The 12,014-nt window shown below is 41.3% G+C and overlaps 1 protein-coding gene across 21 annotated transcripts in view; it reads right to left on the bottom strand.

Annotated features, from left to right (window-relative positions):
• The window catches only part of LOC308676084 (enhancer of polycomb homolog 1-like), a 282,194-nt gene that overhangs the window by 76,496 nt on the left and 193,684 nt on the right, over positions 1–12,014 (bottom strand). For 11 of the 21 annotated variants that reach the window (XR_014028261.1, XM_081341796.1, XM_081341800.1 and 8 more), the window contains exon 12: positions 4,817–4,932. Coding sequence is in view for 12 of the 21 variants with exons in the window: in XM_081341796.1 (XP_081197922.1) it covers positions 4,817–4,932 (116 nt within the window). In the remaining 9 variants the exon portion in view is untranslated. Of the gene's footprint in view, positions 1–4,288; positions 4,768–4,816; positions 4,933–12,014 lie in introns of those variants that run through there. The other 10 variants (XR_014028260.1, XR_014028262.1, XR_014028263.1 and 7 more) reach the window with 3 other exon arrangements.

Here is a 12,014-nt window from a genome sequence, read left to right as displayed (position 1 = left end):
CCATGACAATCACTTTCCTTTTACACTGACAAATGTATGATGAATTTCTCAATATTTATTAAAATGCACCACTACCTTGATGGTCAGGTGGCTGGTCAGCCCTGCTTCCTCTCTCCCTCTCCTCTCTTTCTCCTCATCCTTCACCTGCAAAAGCCCCTCTCGCTCTCTCTCACCCTTCTCTTGCAACCCCCCCTTTCACCCTTTGCTCACAAAAGCCCCTCATGGTCTCTCTCTCTCTCTCTCCCCCTTCGCTTGCAATAGTCCCTCATGTTCTCTCTCTCTCTCACCCTTAGCTCGCAAAAGCTCGTGTTCTCTAACCCTTTGCTCACAAAAGCCCCTCGTGCTCTCTCTCTCTTCATTTGCAAAAGCCCCTCTCCCTGACACACTTCCCCCCAAAGCCTTTCCTCTGCCTCACACACACCTCCCCAAAAGCCTTTCTTCTCTGCCTCTCACACACCTCCCCAAAAGCCTTTCCTCTCTGTCTCTCACCTCTTCTCTGACAAAAGCCTTTTCTCTTCTGACTCTTTCTCAGACGTCTTTTTTTCCCTCTCCCTCTCCCTCACCCGCCAAAACTGCCTCCTTTTATATCCTCTCCTGTCTCCACCTTCCTCCTCCTTTCTCTTCTGGGTTTGCCGGAAGTGCTGATCCTGGGGCCTTTGTCTCGCCCCAGCAGCCCTGCAGTACCTGATGGCTCATGGCAAGTCCTGTACTGTGCCACTTTAGCTCATTCCCTCCCCCCACTACACTTGTCTAGGCTAGGCAGGGTCGCGTACCACCTGCCAGATGCCAGCGTACCACCCGTTGAAAAGCCCTAGTATAGGGTTTCCTACCTGAGCAAGGGGTTGGACTAGACCTCCAAGGTCCCTTCCAACATCACATCATCATTATCATCATCATCATCATCATCATTATCATTATATTATTATCATTATATTATTATTATTATTATTATTATTATTATTATTATTATTATTATTATTATTATTATTATTATTATTATTATTATTATTATTATTATTATTATTATTATTATTATTATTACCCCACAAAAGCAGAGCCCAACAATAGGGAACGGAAAAGTCACCAGCTTCTGTTAACAGCAAGTATGAAATATTTCTTATTCAAACCCACAGTATATTGAAGGGAGGGAAGTTTAAGTTTAAGTTTAAGTTTACTATATTTGTATACCGCCCTTCTCCCGAAGGACTCAGGGCGGTGAACAGGGCATATATAAAAATACAAATTACAAAAATTAAAAAGAGAATTAAACACGAGCCCAAACTAAAAACAGTAGAAAAATGTAAAAAATCCCCAATAAAAACCCCAACGCATCCCCCATCAGGCCAGGCCGGCCTGTTCAAACAGGTAGGTCTTCAAGTCGCGTCGGAAGGAGCGAAGGTCAGGTGCCATCCGGAGCTCAACCGGCAGCTGATTCCATAAAGCCGGGGCGCCCACAGAGAAGGCCCTCCCCCTGGGGGCCACCAGCCGACATTCTCTGACCGGTGGCACCCTGAGGAGGCCCTCTCTGTGGGAACGCACAGGGCGGAGGGAAGTTGACGCCGGCAGCAGGTGGTCCCCGAGGTACTCCGGACCCATGCCATGTAGGGCTTTAAAAACTATTACCAAAACCTTGAACCTCACCCGGAAGACAACTGGCAGCCAATGCAGCTCGCGGAGCAAAGGTGTAACATGGGAGTACCGGGAGACTCCCAAGACAACTCTCGCGGCTGCATTCTGTACCAGCTGGAGCCTCCGAGTGGTCTTCAAGGGAAGCCCCATGTAGAGAGCATTGCAGTAGTCCAGACGAGAGGTCACGAGCGCATGAGTGACTGTACACAGGGCATCCCGGTCTAGATAGGGCCGCAACTGGCACACCAGGCGAACCTGGGCGAAAGCCCCCCTAGTCACAGCCACTATATGATCTTCCAAAGTAAGCCGTGAATCTAGGAGGACTCCCAAGTTGCGAGCCCTATCTACGGGGGGTAAAAACTCACCCCCCATAGAAAGAAGTGGAATATTCTGAATATCCCGGGATGCTGGTATGCACAGCCACTCAGTCTTGTCGGGGTTGAGTTGAAGTCTGTTCCTCCCCATCCAGACCTGAACCACCTCCAGGCAACGGGACATCACGTCGAGGGCATCACTGGGGTGGTTTGGGGTCGAAATGAAAAGCTGGGTATCATCAGCATACTGATGATACCCAACTCCAAAACCACGAATGATCTCACCCAGCGGTTTCATGTAGATGTTAAACAGGAGAGGCGAGAGGACCGACCCCTGAGGAACTCCACAAACGAGAGACCTCGGGGTCGACCTCTGCCCCCCTGCCAACACCGACTGCAAACGTCCCAGGAGATAGGAGGAGAACCACTGAAGAACTGTGCCTCCCACTCCCAATCCCCTGAGACGCCGCAGCAGGATACCATGGTCGATGGTATCGAAAGCCGCTGAGAGGTCTAATAGGACTAGGACAGAGGAATGTCCCCTGTCCCGGGCCCTCCAGAGATCATTCACCAGAGCGACCAATGCCGTCTCCGTGCTGTACCCGGGCCTGAAACCCGATTGGCACGGGTCTAGATAATCCGCTTCATCCAGGACTAGCGGGAGCTGATGCGCCACCACACTCTCAACAACCTTCGCAAGAAAGCGAAGGTTGGAGACCGGACGAAAGTTATTTAACACAGCTGGGTCCAAGGCAGGCTTCTTGAGGAGAGGTCTCACCACCGCCTCCTTCAAGACGGCAGGGAAACTACCCTCACTCAAAGAGGCAGATATGACCGCCTGGAACCAGCCTCGTGTCCCCTCCCAAGCTGCATACACCAGCCAGGAAGGGCACGGGTCCAATAAACATGTGGTGGAGCTCAATCTCCCCATGATCCTGTCTACTTCCTCAGGGGTCACAGAATCAAACTCCTCCCAGATAACATCGACAAGACTGCCCGGGTCCTGATCGTCAGACTCCGCCCAGCTGGAGTCCAGACCGGTCCGAATCCGAGCGATTTTATCCGACAGATATTGACCAAACTCCTCGGCCCGACCCTGCAAGGGTTCCTCCCTCACCTCCTGATTAAGGAGGGAGCGGGTCACCCTAAACAGGGCGGCCGGGCGGTTATCTGCGGACGCGATAAGGGCAGAGAAGTAATTAGACCTCGCCGCCCTTATCGCTGCAAGATAAGACTTAATGTGGGTTCTTAGTCGCAATCGGTCGGATTCGGATCGGCTGGACCTCCAGCAGCTCTCTAGGCCCCGTCTCCGACGCTTCATCTCCCGAAGTTCCGCGGAGAACCATGGAGCTCGCTGGGATCTGCACCGGGTCAGGGGCCGCAAGGGTACAACTCGGTCAAGTGCCTCCGTGGCTGCCCTTTCCCAGGCTTCCACTAAGGCATCCGCCGAGTTGTGAGCAACGGAAGCAGGTGGGGACCCCAGTGCCGCCTGGAACCTATCAGGGTCCATTAAGCGCCTGGGGCGGTACCATCTAGTTGGCTCCATACACCCACGGCGGGGCGTGGCAAAACGGAAGACCAGCCGCAGGAGATGATGATTGGTCCATGACAGGGGTATGTTAGTTGGGGAACCCCCACCAAGATCATCAAACCACCGTCCAGATAAGAAAACCAAGTCAAGGGTGTGGCCTCCCACATGAGTCGGTCCAAGAATTACTTGCGTCAGGTCCATGGCCGTCATGGAAGCCATGAACTCCCGAGCTAACTCAGATGATCCTCCTAGGGATGGTAGATTGAAGTCACCCAAAACTATAAGTTTGGGGAACTCAATCACCAACCCCGAGAGGATATCGAGAAGCTCAGGCAGGGCTGCCACAATCCTAAGAAAACCCAAAGATGCTTTTTTAAGAGGCAACTGGACTTCTTTCTCTTTGAAGACGTTTTGCTTCTCATCCAAGAAGTTTCTTTAGCTCAGAGCTGAAGAAGCTTCTTGGATGAGAAGCAAAATGTCTTCCAAAAAATAACAAGTCCAGTTGCCTCTTGAAAAAGCACCTTTGGGACAACCATGACCTGGATGGCTGAGAATCTCAATAGACAAATCCTAAGAGAAATAACAGCCATAAAGGCATGCAAAGCATGCACTAAAGATCTGCTTAAAAATACTGTTTTATTTTTTTAAAGCAAGTACTTGATTACTAGCAGTAAGTATATACACAAATATAAAGTTATTGGTATTTTCACCAGGATTTTAAACCATAGCATGTTCTATTTTTAAAACACTTGAATAAATCAAGAAACGCAGCCAAATGACACATATTGTACCCAGTTTTTCTATCCCTTAGCAAACTAATTTAAGAAGAGATGAAAAGCTTTAATTTCTGAAAACACTGAAAGGGTTAAAATGTGATGTCATTCACATATGGAGGGATTGAACTGTAACTGGAGGGGAGAAGGGAATACAAACATATACAATCTAAATGAGTTGTCTAGAATTCTTTAGAATGCAATTATAGTGGTATCCATCAAGACTTGCCAGCACTGCAACACAAGCTCTGCCCCTCTGGGGTGTGCATTCAATGTTGTGATGCTTGTTGACACCAATCAGACTTCTCTTGTTTTCCTCTGCTGCATATTTACAATGCTTTAAATTACTGAATCACCTTTTTGTGTTAGGAGGGGGCAGCAGTAGTACCATCTATACTCACCTGTAGCATCACTTCTAAACACTCTAGAGTATGGCTAAGATGTAGATTCAAGTGAAAGCCATTTTCCTGTTGGTTAGTTGCAAGATGTTATGGCAACAGCTGAGAATTAGAGATGACCCCTGGTGGAAAAAAATGAGGAATAAATCATAATACAGGCAATTCCCTCACCTGTGAAGTGTTTGCAGAATTACTATTTGCTTGCTGTTGATTAATTTGTACAAGCTGCTGTTTCTGCATTAGTGCCAGTTGCTGTTGATGATGCTGGTATTGTTCGGCTGTAAATGCTGAGCAAAATATAAAATGAGAACACTGTATCAAAATATGTAGATCTTATATGTGCATCCCTTAATCTAAAGAATGCTCAAAATGTACAGGTGTTAAGCATAGTACATTTATTCAGTGCTCCAGCTCTAGTGGGAGCTCATATTAACTGCACTTCCAAAATAAAGCTTGGTTGTATACCATGCAGGATTAAACATTCTAGAGCAACAAATTGACATATTATGGTCATTATACTAACAGAATTTCCGATACCCATATCAGATAAAATGTGTTCCTTATTCCTACTTTTAGATACTGATAATTCAACTGAATGTATGTATGTACATGTACATGTACATATACATATACATATATGTGTGTGTGTGTGTATTAGAATATAAATTATGATATTGTAATAATTCATTTCCCCTCAATTAACCCAGCTGGGGGAAAAATCCAGTCAATAAGAAGGGAGTTGATTATGCTGATTTACAGAGGAATGAAGCAAGACTGCATTATACTATTTATTGTCTATGGAGAGTTCTAAAAATAGAAAATAGAGAAGTTTAATTTAAATTTTTGTTTCACTGCATCTTGATGAAAATCTCCCTAATGCCAACTTTTAAAATGAATTTAGACTGAAGAATAAATTATAAACCTTGTTTCTAGAACAAATTGGCAAGTTTTCCAAATTGAATGGGTTTTAAATACAGAATTTTGGATACTTTACTTCATCAGATACTATTATTTTAGATTAAACTTCCTAATAGAAAAACAAACTTATTGTCTACTTTTTAATTCCATAGACAAGATAGCATAATTCAGATACATGCCAAGTTTAAAAACAGGTATCATTTTGTTCTGCACTAATCAATACCCATAAAAATGAACTAAAAAAGGGAGAGAAAGAATATGTAATAATGCAACTCACTGAAGACTGGTGCACCATACACTTTTTTGATTAACATAAACTTCATAGTTCTTTTGCCTATCTATAGGTCTCAGTGTATTCCAGTGCAGAAAAATATTAGAGCTTTTGAGATTTATCTCTCTTTTCTCTCACTTCAGATCTTAAGGAATGATAGCTTTTAGACTTTAGACTGCAACAAAAACATTTAAGCTTGAAACAGATTTGGCTAGATACAGCCTTGACATTCATCTATTTAAACTGAACCTTATTTGCACTTAATACTTATAAGAAAAATAAACATAGTTCTGCAAATTAAACACTTTAAATATAGTATGACAAACTATTATGCCAATATAACTGTTTGTGGCAGTGACTTTTGAAATATGGAAGGAAAGTACAGTCCTATATAAATATGTTGTTAAGGATAAGGTAAAGGTAAAGGTTCCCCCACACATGCGTGCTAGTTGTTTCCAACTCTAGGGGCCGGTGCTCATCTCCGTTTCAAAGCCGAAGAGCCAACGCTTGTCCGAGGACGTCTCCATGGTCATGTGGCCGGCATGACTAGACGCCAAAGGCGCACGGAATGTTGTTACCTTCCCACCGTAGTGTTCCCTATTTTTCTACTTGCATTTTTATGTGCTTTCGAACTGCTAGGTTGGCAGAAGCTGGGACGAGTAACAGGTGCTCACTCTGTTACACGGCACTCGGGATTTAACCCACCAAACTGCCAACCATCTGATCAACAAGCTCAGCATCCTAACCCACTGAGCCACAATGGTGGAAAAAACCTAGTCAAGATAATATGTCGATGAAGATTCTCAGTCATCCAGGTAGAGTTGTCTGGAAGTAGAGTCATGGAAACTGGACTTTTTGTTGGTACAAAATGTTTCACTGCTTATCCAAGTAGCTTCTTCAGTTTGAGCAAGTTGGTTGGGGGAACCCCACAGATGTCCTTCAGGGAGGTTTCATTTCCCACCTAACCTGAATAGGCTCATTAGGTAAGTAGGCAGAGAGTCATTGGGATGTAAATGTCCAAATCCCAAATCCTTCCCCTAGGTGGGTCATTAAGTGTAGCCTCCCTGGTGAACCTGTGGTTTTAATCTTCCTGGGGACTGATGAAAGAGCAGCATAAAAAATGGGGGACAGGTTGTGTCTGAGCCCTCCACCTTTATTGAAGGAAGGATTTTCCACTTCGGCATAAATGGATTCCTTTACTCCTCTCTCAAACCATCTATCTTCTCTGTCCAAAATGTGAACATTATTGTCCTCAAAAGAGTGTCCTTTTTCTTTTTGTAAATTTTCCATATAATTCAATAGTGCTTATTCAACGTGTTGTCTGAGTTTATCATTCACTAATACAAATTTAATCCCTAATCCTTTATTGTTTTCTCCATCCACTGATAAAACAAGTCCCAAGTCTGATAGTATTCTGTTTCTTCTTTTTCTTTCAACCTCATAGTAAGTGTGTCCATTTCTGCACATTCTAATATTTTTTTAATTATTTCTTCTTCTGATGGTAATTCTTCCTTTTTCCAATATTGTGCAAATATGATTCTTGCCGCTGTTATCAGATGTAAATCAATCTTTTCTGGCATAATACCTAATAAAAAAGTTCTGGTTTAAAATCTACATGTTTTCCCAACATCTTTTCTAGCCAAGTATGTATTTTTTTCCAGTACCTCTTTGCTTTGACACATGTCCACCAAACATGATAATATGTACCTGTCTTATGTTTACATTTCTAACTTCTGACATATTTTTAATCATTTTTGCCAATCTTGCTGGTGGCAAGTGCCATCTATAAAACATTTTATATAAATTTTCTTTACAAGAAGTTGCCATTGTCAGTTTATAATTTCTTTCCCACAAGTTTTGCCATTTTTCTAATTCTACATTATACAGGTGAAACTCAAAAAATTAGAATATTGTGCAAAAGTTCATTTATTTCAGTAATGCAACTTAAAAGGGGAAACTACCGGTAATATATGAGATAGACTCATTACATGCAAAGCAAGATAGTTCAAGCCATGATTTGTCATAATTGTGATGATTATGGCGTACAACTCATGAAAGCCCCAAATCCACAATCTCAGAAAATTAGAATATCACATGCAATCAATAAAACAAGGAGTGTACATAGAACAATATCGGACCTCTGAAAAGTATAAGCATGCATATGTACTCAGTACTTGTTTTGGGCCCCTTTTGCAGCAATTACTGCCTCAATGCGGCGTGGCATGGAAGCTATCAGCATGTGGCACTGCTGAGGTGTTATGGAAGACCAGGATGCTTCAATAGTGGCCTTCAGCTCTTCTGCATTGTTCAGTCTCATGTCTCTCATCTTTCTCTTGGCAATGCCCCATAGATTCTCTATGGGGTTCAGGTCAGGCGAGTTTGCTGGCCAATCAAGCACAGTAATCCCACGGTCACTGAACCAGGTTTTGGTGCTTTTGGCAGTGTGGGCAGGTGCCAAGTCCTGCTGGAAAATGAAGTCAGCATCCCCATAAAGCTCGTCTGCGGAAGGAAGCATGAAGTGCTCCAAAATCTCCTGGTAGACGGCTGCGTTGACCCTGGACTTAATGAAGCACAGTGGACCAACACCAGCAGATGACATGGCTCCCCCAAATCAACACAGACTGTGGAAACTTCACACTGGATTTCAAGCATCTTGCAGTGTGTGCCTGTCCATTCTTCCTCCAGACTCTGGGTCCTTGGTTTCCAAATGAGATGCAAAGGTTGGTCTCATCAGAAAAGAGGACTTTGGACCACTGAGCAACAGACCAGGTCTGTTTTTCTTTAGCCCAGGTAAGACGCTTCAGATGTTGTTTGTTGTTCAGGAGCGGCTTGACAAGAGGAATACGACATTTGAAGCCCATGTCCAGGATCCGTCTGTGTGTGGTGGCTCTTCATGCACTGACTCTAGCCTCAGTCCACTCCTTGTGAAAGTCCCCAACACTTTTGAATGGCCTTTTCCTGACAATCCTCTCCAGGCTGCGGTCATCCCTGCTGCTTGTGCACCTTTTTCTTCCACACTTTTCCCTTCCACATAACTTTCTATTAATGTGCTTTGATACAGCACTTTGGGAACATCCAACCTCTTTTGCAATTACCTTTTGAGGCTTTCCCTCCTTATGGAGGGTGTCAATGATGGTTTTCTGCACAACTGTCAGGTCAGCAGTCTTCCCCATGATTGTGATTCCTACTGAACCAGACTGAGAGACCATTTAAAGGCTCAGGAACCCTTTGCAGGTGTTATGGCTTAATTAGCTGATTAGGGTGGGACACTTTGAGCCTAGAATATTATACCTTTTCACAATATTCTAATTTTTTGAGATTGTGGATTTGGGGTTTTCATGAGCTGTATGCCATAATCATCACAATTATGACAAATCACAGCTTGAACTATCTTGCTTTGCATGTAATGAGTCTATCTCATATATTAGTTTCCCCTTTTAAGTTGCATTACTGAAATAAATGAACTTTTGCACGATATTCTAATTTTTCGAGTTTCACCTGTATCCAAAGTTCTTTGCCCATGCTACTATTGTTTCTTTAACTTTTTCATCTTCCATTTTCAAATTCAATAAAAATTTATAAATTTTCTTAATTAGTTTCTCATCAGAGGTTAATAATGTCTGATTAAACAAGATCTGCTCTTTATAAAATCCATACAGTTTGACATCTTTATCATATCTAACTTGCATTAATAAGTATGTCCACCATGATAGATCTACACCATGATTTTCCATCTCTTGCTTAGACTTTAAATTCTTTTCAGAATTTAGAATATCTCAATATGTCCATATTTTCTAAAAGTTAACTAAATTTGGATGTATAAATGCTTCCATTGTTGAAAGCCATCCTGGTATTTTGAAATATATTTTACATTTTAATTTTTCCCATGTTAATAGTAATGTGTTTCTTATATAGTGGTTCTGAAAGTACCTATGCATTTTATTTTTCCCATACCATAAAAAGGTGTGCCAACCAAGTTGTAAATCATGTCCCTCCAAATATAACAACCTTTTGTTTCTGAGCGTTATCCATTCTTTTACCCAATGTTAATACAGATGCTTAATATAAAACCCACTCTGGCAAGCCAAAACCTCTATTTTCCTTAGCTTCTTATAGCATTTTCAATTTAATTCTAGCTTTCTTTCCTTGCCAAATAAATTTCAAAATTAATGAATTTAAGTCTTCAAAAAAAAATTCTCTAGTTTTATAGATATCGTTTGAAATAGAAACAGTATTTTTGGTGGTAATTCTTCCTAACATCGACAATTGCAAGTTTTTCCATTTTTCCAGGTCCAATCTTATTTGATTCAATAGTTTTATATAGTTATCTTCTTTTATCGTTGAACATCTTGCTGATAAATATATTCCCAAGTATTTAACCTTTTTAACTATTTGTAGTTCTATTTTTTCTGACATGTTTTTTTGCTTATCTGTGAGATTTTTAACTATGACTTTAGTTTTTTCTTTATTTTCAGACCTGGTATCTCTCCATACTGTTCTATCTTTTCCAATAATTTAGGAATCATCTCTAAAGGTTCTTCTAAGATAAATACCAAGTCATCTGCAAATGCTTGCAATTTATAAGTTTCACCTTTTATTTCTAGTCCTTTAATTTCTATAACTTGTCTAATATTTTTGTTTAAAACTTCCAAAGTTAAGGTAAATAACTATGGAGATAATGGACATCCTTGTCTTGTACCTTTTATCTCAAAATTCTCTGTGTAGTCTCTGTCCACAATCACTTTTGCTGTTTGTTCGTGGTATATTGTTTCAATCATATTTATAAAGTTTTGTCCAAAGCCCATTATTTTTAGTTGTTGAGTCATAAATTGCCAGGAAACATTATCAAATGCCTTTTGGGCATCTAAAAATATTAGTGCCAATTGCTTCCCTGGATGCAGTTCATAGTATTCCAATATGTCCATTATAACTCTTAGATTATTTTTAATTTGCCTCTTTGGTAAAAATCCATTTTGATCTGGAAGTATAAATTCAGTTAAAAATATTTTCAGTCTCTCTGCTATTATTGAAGTAAAAATTTTGTAATCCACATTTAGTAATGATATCGGCCTATAATTTTTTATCTGAGTCAAATCTGAATCTTCTTTTGGTATTAAAGTAATATTTGCTTCTGTCCATGTATTTGGAAGTTTAGCTTCCAACAAAAATTCATTATACACATCTTTCAACGGTGCACTTAATGTGTCTTGTAGGCATTTATATAACTCTGCCAGTAGCCCATCTGGTCCCAGTGTTTTTTTTTCATTTTTTTTGTCTTCTTATAGCCTCTGTTAATTCCATCGTTATTTTTTCATTTAACATGATTTTAAAGTTTTCTGAAATTTTTGGTAAATTATTCTTTTCCAAATATTGAATCATTTTCTCCCGTGAAATTTCTTCTATATCATAGTTTCTCATAGTGTCCTTTTTCTTTTAAATGAAGGTATACTGCTGATTCTGGTCCCGTGGTGTTGCTTCTCCTGTGCTGGGCGATCCTTTGTATAAAGACTGCTTGGTTTCTCCAATGTAAAGCTCTGAACACTCCTCCCTGCATTGGACTGCATGTACTACATTAGTCTTACGTTTTGGTGTCCAATCTTTAGGGTGGACAAGCCCCTTCTGTCTCAGGGTATTGGTGGGTTTGAACAACACAGGTATGTGGTGTTTTCCAAATATCTGTTTTAGCTTCTCCAATAGGCCAGTTGTGTAAGGAATGACCATGTTCTTCCATTGACTCTGAGTCTCAACTCTGTCTGCTGTTCTTTTGTTGGATCCAGATGCTGATTTAATAAAGGCCCAATTTGGATACCCACAGGCCTTAAGAGCTGTCCTGAAGTACCTGTTTTCCTTCTTTTGGGCATCCTTGGAGGTGGGAACATTTATATCCCAAAGACTATTTGCCTACACACCTACTGAGCCTATCCAGTTTAGGTGAGAAATGAAACTTCCCCAGGAGGGCTTCCCCTAACCAATTTGCTCAGACTACAGAAGCTACTTGGATAAGCAGCAAAACGTTTTCAAGCAACAAGAAGTCCAATTGGCAAGAATCAAATTCCAGAACAGTCAAGATAGTCATTATATATTCATATTAATGACCATCTTCTTAATTTCATTTCACTGAACAATGCTTACATAGGGAAATGTATGTATTTAGTAGCTATAGCAGTGGTGGCGAACCTT

The sequence above is a fragment of the Vipera berus genome (assembly GCF_964194415.1).
Source record: "Vipera berus genome assembly, chromosome: W".
Taxonomy (NCBI): Eukaryota; Metazoa; Chordata; class Lepidosauria; order Squamata; family Viperidae; genus Vipera; species Vipera berus.
Note: the sequence above shows the minus strand (reverse complement) of the source record. Positions and strands in the feature narration are given on the sequence as shown.